Source organism: Anolis carolinensis, chromosome 3, assembly GCF_035594765.1.
Source record: "Anolis carolinensis isolate JA03-04 chromosome 3, rAnoCar3.1.pri, whole genome shotgun sequence".
Classification (NCBI taxonomy): Eukaryota; Metazoa; Chordata; class Lepidosauria; order Squamata; family Dactyloidae; genus Anolis; species Anolis carolinensis.
Genome location: NC_085843.1, coordinates 209,130,356 through 209,147,796, shown reverse-complemented (window position 1 = coordinate 209,147,796; position 17,441 = coordinate 209,130,356). Strand labels below are relative to the sequence as shown.

Below are 17,441 nucleotides of genomic sequence, written 5' to 3'. Positions count from 1 at the left end.
ATGAACATTTAAAAAAATTAAACAACAATATTTAATTTTGTATTTTATTTTAAAATACAATGTTTAACTATGTGGAGCAAATTTATACCATAAGAGAAAATATCGACACAACACCTCCATTTAAAAGCTCCTTCAGCAGCCATAAAGTACACATTATTTAGCACATCCAGATATGAGGTGTGATGAGAGATGCAATGTAACCAGGATCACATTGTCCCTTAGCTGTGCTATTAAAGTAATGTTCCAGCTCTGAGTTCCAGATGGGGGTTCATAAGGGCTGAAGAACAAGGTGAGACTTCTGTGCACTAGGAATACATAGGGCAGCTATGAGCAGAGCTGGCCCTTGGTAATTTTCAAGTGTAGGCGAACAGAATTTTGGTGCCCCCCAAACCAATCACTGAAAAATAAAAGAGTTGGATAAGTGAAAATGTTGGATAATAAGAAGGGATTAAGGAAAAGCCTATTAAACATCAAATTACATTAAGATTTTACAAATTAAGCACCAAAACATCATGTTTTACAACAAATCAACAGAAAAAGCAGTTCAATACATGGTAATGTTATGTAGAAATTACTATATTTGCGAATTTAGCACCAAACATTGAACAGGGATATAGGGCAGTGTGGTATTAAAAAAACTCTAAAATCAGGACAATGAATAAAAAACAACACTCTGAAAACAGGAGAAATCCAGACATTCGTTCTCACCAGGAAGGCATTCGGGGTTTTGGGGAGCAGAAAAGTGCTTCGATGGCGCCCCCAACAAGATGGTGCCACAGGCAACTGCCTAGTTGGCCTGGTGGTTGAACCGCCTCTGGCTATGAGAGAACTAAAGCCCCTTCTACACTGCCATATAATCCAAATTATCAAAGTAGATAATCCATGTTATCTTCGAACTGGATTATATGAGTCTACTGTGCTATATGATCCAGTTCAACACAAATAATCTGGATTTTAATGTTTTTAAATTGCTGATTGTGTTTTTAAACCATGTTTGATCGGGCTTGTCCCCATGTGAACTGCCCTGAGTTCCTTCGGGGAGATGGAGGCAGGATACAATAATAAAGTTGTTGCTATTATTATTATTATTATTATTATTATTATTATTGACATAACAACGTAGTGTGACACAGCAAACGAGATAGATATGCTGGATTTCGTATTACAAAATCACAAGTTGAACACTTCCCAAGCGAATTTTCGGATAATGCGTGCAGGTCCCAGTAAGGTGGCCTTTTGCAATTGACAGATTGTAATTTTGTCAATGTTTATTGTTTCCAAATGCCAGCTGAAATCTTTTGGCATGGCACCCAGTGTGCCAATCATCACCGGGACCATATTATTATTTTATATGGCAGTATAGAAAGGACCTAAGTAAGATCTTTAAGTATCACTCAATAACAAAATCAGAATTGTACATTTTTTTTTGCATGTTTGGTAGAACTAGGGAATGATAATCAATTCATTTGAAAGGTAGCGCTGGAGGATTGTTCTGTGGTTACTATGAACTGCTGAGAAGACAAATGAACAGGCTCTAGAGAAAATTACCTGAACTTTTGTGAGAAGTGAAGGTGACTAAATGGAGGCTGCCGTACTTTTGTCATATCATTAGATGACATGACTCGTTGGAAAAGATGATAATGTTTGATAATGTAGAAGGCAGCAAACCCACATTATAGATGGTATATATCTATATGTGTGTGTGTATACACATACATACATACACACACACACACACCTCACAACCTCTGAGGATGCCTGCCATAGATTTGGGCGAAGTGTCAGGAGAGAATACTTCTGGAACATGGCCATACAGCCCAGAAAACACACAACAACTCTTGATCCCGGCCATGAAAGCCTTTGACAACACAGAGTGAATGGTGATTTTGTCCTGCCAGCAGTCCTGTGCAGATGGGTCGCCAGCTGTACTGGCTGAAGGATTCTGGGAATTGTATGTGAAAAAAGGCAACTTTCCTTAGCTTTGAGCACAACTTGTTCCTGCTATTCTTGGAATGGCTTCCTTATTGTTAAGGGCCTCCTCCCAACTTCCTTTTTGATATTGGTGTCTGACTTTTGATATGTAAATGATGTCTCAGGTAGCTGTTTCGATCTTAAGCTTCATCACAGCTGTCTGTATGTCTGGGATTCACAGGAACAGAGAAAGAGGAAGTTCAGTGAAATATTCGACTTCTGAGACATCTGAACTTTGTTGTTGCAACAGATTGTTTTCTGGCTTTTCCAAATGAAAGGAAAAGATCTCCCTTTCATTTAGAAAATGGGGGAGCTTGGGGGCAGGTCCAAATGCAAATCATTTTCATAATTTAGATCACAGAATTTTCTTAGCATGGAATTTTCCAGAACTTAGAAACATTATGGGACTACAGTCCCCAGTATCTCCCAGCCAGCATTGTGTATAGACAAAACAAACCGTCCAAAAATCCTTGAATTGTATATATGCATGTATGTGGTACATTTATATTCCATCATTATTTCTTGGAACTCTGGGCAGCTGCTTGCATGGTTTCATCCTTTTCCCACTGTATACTTAAGTATGTGATAAATCAGAAAGCAGAAGTAACTGGCCTGACGTCTTGTAGTGATTGAATGGAGATTTGAACCCTGTTCTTCGAGGACCAGTTCAATGGGAGGAAATTTCAGGTTGTCCAGATTTTTAGACTGTAAGACCTAATATCCATTGCTGTTGGTGAGAGTGGGGCTGATAGAAATTAGGTCAAACACTTGGAGAGCAATAACTACTGTAATATTTGATTCTCCAAAGTGACAGAGCCAAACATTTTGGACTATAGCACCTGTCAACTTTGGCCATTGACCATGCTAGCTGGGGTAGATGAGGATGGTGGTCCCAAACATCTGGATGGTACCAAGGTGGGAAGGTTGCTCTTTGCTTGCCATGGCTCTATTCCAGCATCCTGAATAATGTTGAGATAGATAGATAGATAGATAGATAGATAGATAGATAGATAGATAGATAGATATCAGTGGTTCCCAACCTTTGGGCCTCTAGGTGTTTTGGACTTCAACTCCCAGAAATCCCAGCCAGCTTATCAGCTGTTAGGAAGTGTGGGAGCTGAAGTCCAAAACACCTGGAGGCCCAAAGGTTGGAAACCACTCGTACAAAGAGAGATGTTGGGGGGGGGGGGAGAAAGAGAGAGAGAGATTTGGAATTAATTACACTTAATATCAGTGTAATTTAAATCCAAGCATTTACTTGATAGGTTCTCAGAGCTCTTTCCACCCAAAGGGGCTGCAAGAATTCCTTGCATTTGCTTGTGTGACAAATGCATATGATATACTGCTCAAGGTGAACCTCAAAAATAACTCTTCACTGCAATGTGAGAAAAAGGATGTTTCCCTGATCAACTCATTGCTTGCTTCTTTTGTAAGCACAAACATGCCTTTGCATCGGAAGTATATTAAGCAACATCACACAGTCTAACTTGTTTTCTATGTTATCTGAAATCATTAACATTTTTTTTATTTTCCTAGAATATTGTTCTATCCAGTGCAGCAGAAAGGGTAAGTGGATATGTCTGTGTGTCTGACATTTATAAGCCATTTTCAGCTATCCTTTTAAGTTCATCTTTTTGTTAACAAGATGGCATTGTCACATCTGTCTTCCTGAATACTGAGTTTTGGTAGCATGTATTTGGTCTTTACCTGGCACTCACAGGCCAGTAGTATGCCCCCTTCCATCCCTGAATCAAACTGCTGCTCCTTCCTATGAGAAGATTCTCTCCATGTGTTTTCCTCTCTATGTAGACCAGTGGTTCACAACCTGTGGGTCTCCAGATGTTTTGGCCTTCATCTCCCAGAAATTCTAACAGCTGGTAAACTGGCTGGGATTTCTGGGAGTTGTAGGCCAAAACACCTGGGGACCCACAGGTTGAGAACCACTGATGTAGACTATGCTCCTTCCTGCCTACCAGAAAGCTGTTCCTAGTCTCTTCCCGTCTCTGTAACTCCCATTCCACCAAACCCATCAGACACCAGACTCAAGCATCCTGTAACTACAATCAAAGGTAGTGTTGGATTTTCTAGAAACTCCCAAACAGGACTGTCTTGGTGCAAATAACTAAGGTGCAATAACTGAGGCTTTTAGCTTACTATTCTGGGAAGAGGATCATACCCCAAGGTGTAAAATTTGGAATAGAACATCATTGTTGCCCCATCTTTTCCCCAGTTCAGGACTCAGGGCAGCTTGCAACAGACTGAAGAAATAATTGAAATAAATAAATAAATAAATACATAACTTAGTAAGTGATAGAAACGTGAAAAAAATGAACCATTAAAACACAAAAAGAACCCAATGGGAATTTGGTATGTCAGCACCTGTGTAAGTTCCACTGACTAAACGGGTTCACCCTACTTGGCCCAAGAGCTGGACTTAGGCTGTAGTCTCCCACATTTTGATTAGACAATGGCACAATTATATATGTGTGCAATTGCATATTTATGATCTAATATCTGTGTATAAATTGTGGTTTTGTTTTCTATTGTAGTCTTTACATCTCCGAGGTCCATACGATGTGGCAAATTTGTATCCTTTATAAGTCTAAAAATGTTTGTTTATTTATTTGCTTATTTTATATGGAAAATCTTACTTTCTTTGATAGCTGTATCTGGCCTCTCCTGCTGCAAAGTAAACCACCATCATTATAATGCTGGCAAATAGCAGTGGCTCTGTGAAAATGATAAAAGGTCAGTTTGGGGAGGAAACCACACATTGCACCTAGAGATAGGAGAAGCCGTGTGTTGGTGGAAAGACATGGGATGGTAGACTGAATGAAATCTTCAGAAATTTACTCTTTTGGACTCCAACTGCCAGAATGACTATGGCCCCTTCTACACTGTCATATCATCCAAATTACCAAATCCGATAATTCACATTATCTTCTTTGAACTGGATTATATGAGGCCCCTTCTACACTGCCATACAATCCAGATTATCAAGTCAGATAATCCACATTATTTGCTTTGAAATGGATTATATGAGGCTATACTACCATATAATCTAGTTCAAAGCAGATTATCTGGATTTTTTCTGGCAGTGTAGAAGGTGCCTGAGTCTACCCTGTCATATAATCCAGTTCAAAGCATATAATTTGGATTTTATATAGCAGTGTAGAAAGAGCCTTAGTTGGTTGGGTATTCTGCGAAACAATTAAAAAAAATATTTCTAAACTCATGCCATAATTGTATGATGGGCACACAAAACAGCCAAAAAGGACTGAGAGGTAATATTATCAGCAATCTGAAAAGTTATAAAGTTGTGAAGGCAATGGGGAATGTGTAACTCTCCAGTTGTTGCTGGATTGTCCCACCTTCCTTTGAAGAAGAAACTGAATTGGACAAGGGAGAGGCAGGGACTGGAGAGAGAGAAGATCATCCTTAGCATGACTAGCACTATGGGGCAAAGAAGACCTAGAGTACTGTTGCCCATGCAGCAAAGGTAGGTAAGTAGTTTGGGTTTAAGATTAACAGGTTACTGGAAAAATGTATGCACGATCCATAGATTAAATAACAACAGAAAAGCCATCTTCTAACACATAATGGCAATGTATGGGACACATCGCTACAGTGATGTAGCTACTCAGATCTCTTAATCTGATCCCACAAAATCCACCTTAAAACCAGGCAGCTGTCCTGAATAAAAAAGTTCTGAAGCACTGAATTATGATGTGTCTAGCCTCCTCCTACCATCAGATTCCTTGCAAGAGGGAGCTGGGTGTGTCATCCTTTAGCTACCCAATCTTGAACATTATGAAAATTATTTGATTGGCATTGTTGCCTGGCTTTTAAGATACATTTTAGGAACATTTGTGTTTCTTACAATGGCACAATATCCATGAATCTAAATAAGAAGCAATTACAAGGCTGTACCTCTAGCTTACACCATTGTAACTGCCTCAGAGGCTGCCAGTATTTCTATAACAATAGGTAAGGGCTTCCAATTAGCATATAGCATTTCAGTGAGCTTTGTAACTTTCCGTTTCTACCCCATGCCTACTAATGCCGTCATACTCCTTGATGAAAGCAGTAGCAGTTGATTTGCTAAATGTGAAGTCTTACAGCTTAGTCTAGCTTTCCCCCAATTTAGGAGGTGAAAAAATAATAATTGTATTTACTGTATTTGTGCTTTCCCAGTACTTAGCTGCTTTCAACGCTGACTGAGCTTTGATGTTTGGGTGGATAAAAGTGCCAAATGGATAAAAAGATCTTAACCACCTGCTGAATGTCAGGAATGAATCCTTATCAGATGCCTGGTGCCAGAGAATAAGCTGATTGGGTTCATGAGTTGCATGGAATTCAATGCTGTGCCCACCAAAACCAAAATATATTAATTTAACTGACAATTTTGTCAGGCAAGCTCTTTTGATTTGTCTCCTGCCTCTTTTCTAGTAGAACTGAGGCTAAAATACAGGGCCACGGCACAATTAATATTCATACATTCCTCTTGGACTTGCTTTGTTTTCAGATTCACCCTTCTAATCCTGGCCATACATGCTCTTTTGTTGGCTGATAAGCATATTTTTCCTGTTTTGTTGACACCAAAGCCCCTTCACACTACAGAATTCTATTGCCACCATTCCATTTAAATTATTATGGTTCCATCTCGTAATATTTTAGAATTGAAACCTTAGGGATTGGCATTTCAAAGTCATAACCAAAACCAATGTCTCACCAAACTGCAAGCTCCAGAATTCTATACAACAGGAACGTGGCAGTTAAAGTAGAATAATAGTATAATTTTGAAATGTGAGTGAATCCTAGAAAAATACCACAAAGAAGTCCTTTCATGGGCAAGAGGAAAAGACAGCCGTGAAATAGCTTTTACATTATTGTGCTAACCTACTGTTGAAGAGTGCCCTTACTTGAAACTCATGGGAACAGGAATAAACTTTTTCTCCATTTTGCCTGAGTTTTTTCTCATATCTCTCCTTGATAAATAAGGGACATGCCCTAAACCTGTTCTCCCACTTGATGTTCCTTAATGAAAAGTACCAGAGGTTTCCTGTTTGGACTGTCAGAAAGCAATGCCAAGGCAGCCGTTTCAACAAATTGCCGAGCTGTCATTCTTCATGGAGGTGAGTTGCGTCTAACTGGGATTTGCTTTTAGCCCTTCAGGTTAGATCTACATCAACATGAGTTATAGCTGAATGTCAAAGATGTGGCCAAAAGAAGAAGAAAGTATCTCCTTTAAGGCAAGTAGCTCACCATCTTATCCTCTCTCTCCAAGTTGCTAATTTTCTATGTGTTTTTTTTAGTGTATTGCCTAGTTATAGCACTTTTAGTGCCATGGCTCCATCCATTGAAATGCTGGGTATTATAGTTTAAATATATGCTCTTCTAGAGAGCTGTAATTTTTGGAAAACCAGAATCTCCATAGCCATTTGGAAGCATGACCCTTTTTGGAGAGCAATTGACATTCACACTATTTGGAATAATCATAACCTTTTTGTAAAGTATGATCCTCAGAAGAATTAAAAACTCACTAAAGTCAATCTTCTCCTTAGTGAGTTTTTTAATCGTGGTAAATACCCACTAGTATTCATCCAAGGCAATTTAGGTGTCTCGGTTGTTAGACTGATATCCCCTGTTTTCTCTTTGAACTGTTAGGAATAAAGATATGCCAATATACAAAATATATAGCAGATCTTCAGAAGTGTTATTTCAGTTGCCCAAAAGAACATCTACTCTCCCATAAAATATATTGCTTTTAAATCATGCTCTTAAGAGACCAAAAAATAGTCTTCGTTAAAAGTTAACATAGTTGATTTACTTACAAAACTTCTTGTATTCAGCATTCATTCTGATGTATACTGACTGACTTCTGCAGCATCCATAACACAACTACATACTGTACTGACTGATTGATGCATACTGACTACTATACTATACTCAACTGCACTGAGTTGCAAAGAATCTCAGTCTGAATAGTGTCAGATCTGGTCACATGGTCTGTAGTCCCTCCCACAACCTCAAACAACATAGAGGTAAGGGAAAACTGCATACTAATATATACATACACTATAGTAAGCAATCTCAATTATTTACATAACGAATAACTAGTATAGGAGGCTTGTAGAAGGTTGCTATTTCCAATAGTCATGCACCTCTTTAAATACAGCATTCGAGCTATAAAATCCCAAAATTTCTTAGGATAGAGTCTTGCTGCTTAAAGTAGAATGAAGTCTTTAACTGTGGATAAACTTTAAAAATTTTCCATATGAGCTGTCACTGAATAATAAAATGGAAATGCTAAATGAGGATACAAGTCAGAGTGTGCTTTCTTGGAGCTCACCTATGTCAAAATCTGGGATGTACACCAGAGAAAGCATTTTTCCCAATATAATGTTTATTGATAAAATATAGGAAATAGGGATACAAGAATAGATATAGAGTAGGGAACTTTTAAAAAACATCTTATATTATCATCTTTCATGGTCGTCTAATACAAAAACATTTCTGTGATGTTAAAAAAAGATAAGGAAAAAGAAAAAAAACATTTCTTATCTAGTCTAAAACAAAAGAATAGAAAAGCGGGTATAGAGTATATAGAAACATGAAAGATAGAAAAGTTAAGAAATAGAAAACAGAAAGTCTTTTTAACACTACTTGCCCTAACATTGCTGCCTTCTTAATAATCAAAAATGTATCTTTTTTATCTTGTGTCTTCTTACTTCTGTTAGATTAACATTTCAGGATCCTGTAGAGATCTTAGAGATCTTGTCGCTAATGTTTAGTATATTTCCAATATTCTTGTGTATTGTAATGCAGATTTTTGGCTTTAGGGCATATCCACCACATATGGCAAAAAGTTCCTTCTTTTTGTTGAAATTTCTAGCAAATATTTTAAAATTTTGAATCCATCTTTCCTAGCCTTTCTCGTGTCTTATAGAAATTTTCTCTCAGTCCATAGCATCTTGTGAATTTAATCTTTGTTTTCTACATATGTCCCCACTTATCTGTATTAATCTTATGGCCCACATTCTTTGACCATTGAAACATTTTTTTAAACATATTTTTAAGTAGAATATTTCTGGACCAATCACAGTCTGGCTTCAGGCCTGGGTTCAGTACCGAGACGGCTTTGGTCGCCTTGGTGGATGACCTCCGCAGGGAACTGGACAGGGGGAGTGTGACCCTGCTGGTTCTCTTGGACATCTCAGCGGCTTTCGATACCATCGACCATGGTATCCTTCTGGGATGGCTCTCTGGGATGGGCCTTGGGGGTACTGCACTCCAGTGGCTCCAGTCCTTCCTGGAGGGCCGTTCCCAGTTGGTGAAGCTGGGGGACACCTGCTCGGACCCCTGGCCTTTGACCTGTAGGGTCCCGCAAGGTTCTATTTTGTCCCCCATGCTTTTTAACATCTACATGAAACCGCTGGGAGAGGTCATCCGGAGTTTTGGAGTGAGGTGCCATCTCTACGCAGATGACACCCAACTTTACTACTCTTTTCCACCTAAATCCAAGGAAGCCCCTTGGATTCTGGACCAGTGCCTGGCCGTTGTGTTGGCCTGGATGAGGGTGAACAAGCTGAGACTTAATCCTGACAAGACAGAGGTCCTCCAACTCAGTCGTATGTCTGATCAGGGTATTGGGTGGCAACCTGTGCTTGACGGGGTTGCACTCCCCCTGAAGGCGCAGCTCCGCAGCTTGGGGGTCCTCCTGGATTCGGGGCTGACGCTTGAGGCCCAGGTGTCGGCCGTGGCCGGGAGGGCCTTTGCACAATTAAAACTTGTGCGCCAGCTGCGACCATATCTCGAGAAGTCTGATCTGACTACGGTGGTCCACGCCTTAGTTACCTCTAGACTGGATTATTGCAATGCGCTCTACGTGGGGCTGCCTTTGAAGACGGCCCGGAAATTGCAATTAGTTCAGCGCTCGGCAGCCAGGCTTCTAACAGGAGCAAACTACAGTGCGTGTTCTACGCCTCTGTTTAAGGAGCTCCATTGGCTGCCGTTTGTTTTCTGGGCCCAATTCAAGGTGCAGGTTATCACCTACAAAGCCCTAAACGGTTTGGGACCCACCTACCTTAGAGACCGCATCTCCCCCTATGAACCTGCACGATCTCTTCGCTCTTCGGGGGAGGCCCTCCTCTCGCTCCCACCACCTTCGCAGTTGCGGCTGGTGGGAACGAGAGAGAGGGCCTTCTCCGCTGTGGCCCCCCGCCTCTGGAACTCACTCCCGAGGGAGATTAGACAGACCCCCACCCTCCTTGCCTTTCAACAAAGCCTTAAAACCTGGCTTTTCCAGAGGGCCTTCGACGACTAATTTTTGGGGGTTGATTTGTCTGCCCATTTAATTAGAGAGTGTTCTGCCATGATTATTGATACTTTGCTGAGTACTTCTGCCACGAAGCTACAGAAGCCCTCTATTTCGGCCTAGAACTGTTTTATCTCCTTGTTTTTAACATGTGATGTATGTATTGATTGTATGACTGCTTTTCATGTTTGATTTTACAATGTGTAATTTGTCACTGTTTTTATTATTGCTGTGAGCTGCCCCGAGTCCCCTCGGGAGATGGGGCGGGATATAAGAATAAATTATTATTATTATTATTATTATTATTATTATTATTATTATTATTATTATTATTATTATTATATTGACATGAACTTTTTCCATACACTGTAAAGTGTGTTTCTTAGGAGATTACTCTTAAAATTCAAGACTCAAGGCGGCCTATCTAAGCCTCCTTGAGTCCCCTCCGGGGTTGAGAAAGGTGGGGTATAAGTATAATAAATAAATAAAATACATGAATAAAATTGGAATCAATTAATGTTTTCTCATATATCAAATATCCATACCATCCGTATCTTAAATCATGTCCTTCTAGTATCAATCCAAACAAGAGCTATAGCTTCATAATATAATATAACATTTGATGAGGCCATCCCCATCTGTCTTTCAAAAATTTCATCTTGATTCTTGGTTTTTTTAAAATAAGAATTTGCTAATATCTTCGTTCCATTGTTTGAAGCTGGTATCGTTTAGTATTATTGGTATTGTTTGAAAAAAAGAACATTCACTTTGATTGTAGATGTTCTTCCCAACATGGAAAGATCTAGATGGGACTGTGGTTTTTTGTATTGTGCACCATGTATTTTCATAATTATTTTTGTATAAGTCCATATTTCATGTTTACCCATGTGAATTCCCAGAGTAAACATTTTAAGACTTCAATCTAATGTGGGATTCGCCCATCCACCTTCAACCCCTCCCTCATTCATTCATCTTATATCCACTAACTATAAACTATTGCACAGTACAAGCTATATAAAATCCTTTCATTTTAGATTTTTCCTTTAAATTTCAGGTGTTTCACACATCACTTGAGCCAGTATTTGGAAAATGGCTGAAGTGCAGTAGCAGTTGTTACAGACTAGAATAATTTTCTTCCTTCTGCTGCTGGTTTCTTTTCCTATTTGCCTTGTCACCAACCAGACAGGAAGAGAAAATAAGCTGGCAGCCCCCATAGCTAATCCTCAGGTTCTGAAAGAGTGTTCAAATGTTATTTGCGAGATAGCGAAATGTAACAGAAAGATCTATAGCCTTGATGCATTGCGTTGCCAGAAAGGAAAACGTAATGCAAGCTATCTGAAGCCGTGGCATAGTTGGGTGTTTGGTTTTTTTTAAAGAGAAAACCTGGCTCAAAAAAGAGTTGAACTTCAAACAAACTGCAAAGAAAGCAATTCATATATACAGTAGAGTCTCACTTATCCAACGTTCTGGATTATCCAATGCATTTTTGTAGTCAATGTTTTCAATGCATTGTGATATTTTGGTGCTAAATTTGTAAATACAGTAATTACTACATAGCATTAATGTGTAATGAACTACTTTTTCTGTCAAATTTGTTGTATAACATGATGTTTTGGTGCTTAATTTGTAAAATCATAACCTATTTTGATGTTTAATAGGCTTTTTCTTAATCTCTCCTTATTCTCCAACATATTCGCTTCTCCAACATTCTGCCAGCCCGTTTATGTTGGAAACCACCTCTTGACATTGGGCAAGTTACACTCCTTCAGCCTTAAAAGAAGACAAGGCAAACACCTTGTGAACAAACCCAATGATAGCTTTGCCTTAGAATCAAGATACAGCAGAAGTGACTTGAAGGCACACAACAACAACAACAGGTGTCAAAGACCCCCCCCCCCCACACACACACATACATACACACACACACACACACACACACACACACACACACACATCTTTGTTCCTTCTCTTAATAATTCTTTGACTATCCAGATGTTGTAGTATAATTCTTATCATCACTATCAGCCAGGATGGATGTTGTGACTCATTAGCCACATGAGACATAAGATGTGAAATATACTTTAGTTTCAGTTTGGAACATACACTTCATATCACCTAAGCCATATTTCTAAATGATTTCATTATTCAATCTGCTTAGGCACTATGACTGCCTGTTGTCAGAGCTTCTCAGCCTTTGGTTTTCCACACGTTTTGGACATCAGCTCCCTGCATCCCCCTGTATAGGCAGTGCTACCTAAGACTTTTGGAGGATGAGGTCCAAAACTTCAGTGGTTGAAAACCACTGCTGTAGTTCACTATAGCTGGAACGATTACTGGAATAGTTGCACTGAGCTAATTTGTAGGACACTCACTTGATCAGTTAGATGGATCTATCTTGCCACTCATCCTATTAATCGCAGTGACCCAGGAATACTTCGATGCCTAAGCCTTGATGGTCCATGTATAGCCACTAGATGAATGAAAGCCAACTCTTCTTCGGATTGTCCAGTTCATAACCTTGTTTGTCACCATAGTTGAAACATTTAGTTATATTTTCTACATCCAGTGTTCCCTCTTTGAGCTTGTCAGGCTATAAATGAGACTCATCACTTTCTAGATATCATTTGGAAGCACAGAAGGTTTAAAAGGGAAGGTGTGTAAAATGCAGTTCTCCAGCCATATGTGTCCCCTTAGCACCCCTCAAAAATTATTTGTATCAAAATAACAAATCAGAGCGGCCTCTTTGCTAAGAGTCTGGTGGTGCAGTTTGCTACCTACATATATAAAAATGTAATGTGCATTTTTCCCATGGAGTAAACAACAAAACCACTGAACCAAATAACACCAAATTTGGCCACAAAAGACATAGTCATCCAATCTATGTCTTTCAATAAAAAACCTAGAAAAATAGTCCAAATTACAGAGGATGAGGAAGAGCCTCTCTCCCCCTAACTGCCAGTCAGAAAGATAGGCCCTGCTGTGCCTTTAGACTCCACCCCCTTTGTGTCTTAGCAACTCCCTCAGCCAAAATGGTGCCCAGGAGACAGGAAAAGTGCACTTAGGCCTCATCCATACTGCCTATAAATACAGATTATCTGATTTGAACTGGATTATGTGGCAGTGTAGACACAAGGCCCTTCCACACAGCTATATAACCCAGAATGCCAAGGCACATAATCCACAGTATCTGCCTTGAACTGGATTCTCTTGAGTCCACACTGCCATATAATTCAGTTCAGTGTGGATTTTATAAAGTTGTGTAGAAGGGACCTCATATAATCCAGTTCTTAGCAGATAATACAATATTATAAATATAATATATAATAATTACTGTGGTATAATAATACAGAACAATATAATCTCTAAAACCAGGACAGTAAATAAAGAGCAACACTCAGAAAGCAGGGAAATTGGAAATTCCAGAAAGGAAACAATCAGCTAACATCTCCCAACAAAAGATTCCCCCAGGGAGGAAGCAGCCAGGCTTTGAAGCTGCAAGGCCATTACATGCTAATCAAGGTGACTAATTGCAGAATTCATACTTGCTATTCAAACTGGCCAACCAATGATTCCACAAGGTGTGATGACTCATGGGCCATGTAGTCCCGTTCCTAGCGCTGTTGTGACAGATGAAGAGGAAAACTTGGGTTTTCCACCGTTTCAGCCAGAATTGGAACTTTCCCAGCCAGAACTGGAGCCCTTGCACCTGCAGGAGGTTTGTCTTCCAGAAATCTGCCAAACAAGCCCTGAGTCAAAATCTCCCCCATTTTCTCGCCGTAATTATTATCAACAACAAAAAGGAGTTCAACAGGCTAATCGCAGAAGCCTGAGAATCGCAGCCAGGCATTCAGCTGATTAAGCCTGCTTCCATGAGAAACTTTAGGGAGTCATGCATCTGGACACAGAGATTGACTTTCGGTTCTGGTTCCCCAGAGAAGTGTTCTTTGGTGGGAAAACGAGACCCTATTTAGGTGTTTTGCCCTGTAGGAATCTTGCGGAGTCAATTCGTCAGCTACTGGAGTAGGTTGTGTGTGGACAGCGCTACTCCCGCTTCCAAGCCTTCGTTCCCGTTTCCAGCCTTGTTTTACTTCCAGGACCTTGTTTTGCTCCACGGACATTGCCTTGCTTCCCGGACCTCGCCACGTATTTACCACGGATCCTGTTCTTGCTCCTCGTTTCTTGTTGCCTTGAATTAAGCCTTGTGTTCCAAGAATCAAGTTTACTTCCTAGCCTTGCTTAAGTTTCATGGACTAAAGGACCTTGTCAGCTCCCCTCACCTTGCTTGGCAAGTGAGTGTTTCGGTTATTGGATTACAACTTTGGACCTTAATATTTCATATTGGACATTGTTTCTTTGGACTAATTTTGACCTTTCCTGAAAGGTCTACTTCTGGACTATTTCCTACACTTGTTTTTATTAGCTTTATATACTCTTACAATAAAGATATTAGATAGATTCTGGCCTCTGTGTACGGTTATTGGTGCTCTGCAGCCTGGGTCTTGACACAAGGTAGAAAGCGGCCAGGCTTGCAAGCAGCAAGGCTATTCAATGCTATTCAACCAAGATTTCTCCTAGGTAGAAGACCCCCAATCTTTGAAGCCACGAGGCTACTCCGTCCCATTCAACCTGGCCTAGCAAGGATGCCCTATATAGAAAGCGACCAGGCTTTTAAGCTGCAAGACTATTCAGTGCAATTCAAGCTGGCCAAACAAGAATTCCCCTATAAAGGAAGTAGCCAGGCTTCAAAGCGGCTCTTTGACTGAGGATGCTACTCCAACTCACCAAACAAGGATTCCCCTAGGTATAACATAGCCAGGCATTGAAGCTGCAAGGCTATTCAATGCAACAAAGGATTAACCTTGGTAGAAGGCGGCCAGGCTTTGAAGCAAGGATACTACTATGTACTATCGAAGCTGACCAACCAAAGATTCCCCTAAGTTGCAAGCAGACAGGCTTTGAAGTAGTGAGGCTATTCATTGTAATTCTAGCAGCCCGTAAAAAACCATTCCCCTAGAACGCAAGTACCCAGCCTTCCAAGCAGCAAGCCTATTCCTTTGTATTCCAGCTTACCAAACACGGATTCCCATAAGAAGAAAATGGCCAGGCTTTGAGGCTGCAAGGCTATTCACTGCTATTCCACCTGGCCAACAAAGGATTCCCATAAGCCACAGCAACGCATGGCCGGGCACAGCTAGTTTAATTATAAAATTGGTCCTTCTAGGCTTGTTTCAGGTCTTCAGTGCTCCTTTTCAGACACTAGATGTCATTGACAGCATTTTTCTATGGGAGAAGAGGTAGGGGGATCAGCCCTCCAACATACAAGAGAGAGCAGAAATGGCCACCAAGGCCTCAGAGGTGTCGGTCCCTGTTTCAGATATTATTTTTGTTTCATTTCAGAAACCAGAAAGACAGCTTCTGGAGTGGTGTATACAAAGAAGAAACCTCGGACTCCTGAAGAAGATGAGTCCTCTCCTGTCAGTAAAAAAGCCAAGACGACTTTGTGACAAGCATGTTGTCTGTAGCATCCACCAACACAGTTGCCATATTTGATTGGCTCGATGGCATAGTTTACATTTATAATACAACATTTGTGCTTGAAGGAAGATAACAATATGTCTTGTAGCAGAGCTTCAGTTGGATTATGTGGAACAGTTTTGACTGTGGACATTGAATACATTATTTACTTTTTGAAGGAGATATTTCTTCTCAAACACCTGCTAGAAATGGAAATATAAAGTTTAGGGAAACAAGAGATCATGTGTATAACGTTTTTCCTCCCAAGACTTCTTGAAGGTTCAGTCATCATCCCCAGTATTAAACATACAACTGGGAATGGAAATTTCTCAGTGGCTCTGTCATTCTGGGTTGCTCTGTCATCTTGGCATCTGTTTATCAAGCTATGTAATCATGCTTAAAACGATTGCCAAAACATTCTTGGTTTGTTGCTTTCAAATTTTCTTTGTTCCAGGAAACAGAACAATGAGTGCATTATATTGATTGTGTCTGGGTCGTACCTGACTTTGTGTAGTATGTGTCTGTTTAGCACATTTTTCCAGTTGTGAATGTTTTGTAAACTCCTGTATGTTATCCACTTAACAGCTGCGGGTCCTTGGACTGCAATAAAGTGTGTGTGTGTGTGTGTGATTGTGTCTGTGTGACAACATTGGTCCTACAGCAAATTGGAGTCCAATTTGCTGTTTAAATGGGTTGTGGTCCCTCAGTCTTGCTACAGGAGAGAAAGGTAACTACTTGGACAAAAAGTAGCATGTATCAGTAAGTATAGGTGCTGTATAAGGCAAAGTCATAGCTGTGTTAGTGCGCAATATCCATATGGAAAGGATCTTGTAACTCCCTTGAGATCTGTTAGTTTCAGTGTTTTTACAAGATCCCTTTGCTTTCTGTGTAAATGACAGTTATGCCAGTTACTGTGTAAACTGAAAAGAAATGAAAGGGCATTGAATATGTTTTGATGGAGAAATGGGACAACAGAAAAACTGCCAGTGGCTGCTATGCATTTGTGGTGAACTTTTGATCCTTTTCGTATTGCACAGTGATCTCACTTTAATTTTAATTATTTGGTCCAATGGAATCTTTTGATTTGCAATTTCGAGAGGGGTACTTAGAATATTGGCCACAGAGTCACCGTGCCTCACCATCCTGCAAATCTTGAGACTCCATAAGATGAAACTATGGCTGTTAAAGTGGAATAATACAACTCTAATTGTTTAGCATAAAAGGTCTGCAGGTGATGAAAACTGTTCCATATTGTGCTCATTCCCCAATGCATACTCAGAACCAGATCAAAGATAAATAGTAATTGGGGTTTTTGGCGCCCTAGAAAGACACATTACTACTTTGTTCTCACACTTTTGCTGTATATACCACTGAAAATTCCAATAAAAATTATAATAAGAAAAAGAAAGACACATTACTACTACTAGCTTTTTAGGCTTACCCCATCCAGTGTTAAATTGAGGTTCTAAGACGAAACAGCAGTGACAAGGCTGTGCTTCAGATCACAAGCCACTATCCAAAATTGATATGAAGTATGTGGGCTTTCATCTTCTGGCAGTTTTCCCAGGTAAATGATAAACTATGCAAGGAGAATAATGGACAGGGCAAGCAGTCTTTATAGGGTGGGAATGGGGAGACG

At 40.0% G+C, this 17,441-nt stretch overlaps 1 protein-coding gene across 1 annotated transcript in view; it reads left to right on the top strand.

Annotated features, from left to right (window-relative positions):
* rpp30 (ribonuclease P/MRP subunit p30) overlaps positions 1 to 16,429 on the top strand; it is a 35,847-nt gene extending 19,418 nt beyond the window's left edge. The window contains exons 8-11 of the mRNA XM_003223793.4: positions 3,508 to 3,537; positions 4,521 to 4,558; positions 7,027 to 7,106; positions 15,686 to 16,429. Of these exons, the coding sequence (XP_003223841.2) occupies positions 3,508 to 3,537; positions 4,521 to 4,558; positions 7,027 to 7,106; positions 15,686 to 15,792 (255 nt within the window). The 3' untranslated portion in view covers positions 15,793 to 16,429. The remainder of the gene's footprint in view (positions 1 to 3,507; positions 3,538 to 4,520; positions 4,559 to 7,026; positions 7,107 to 15,685) is intronic.
* The last annotated feature ends 1,012 nt before the right edge of the window (positions 16,430 to 17,441 follow it).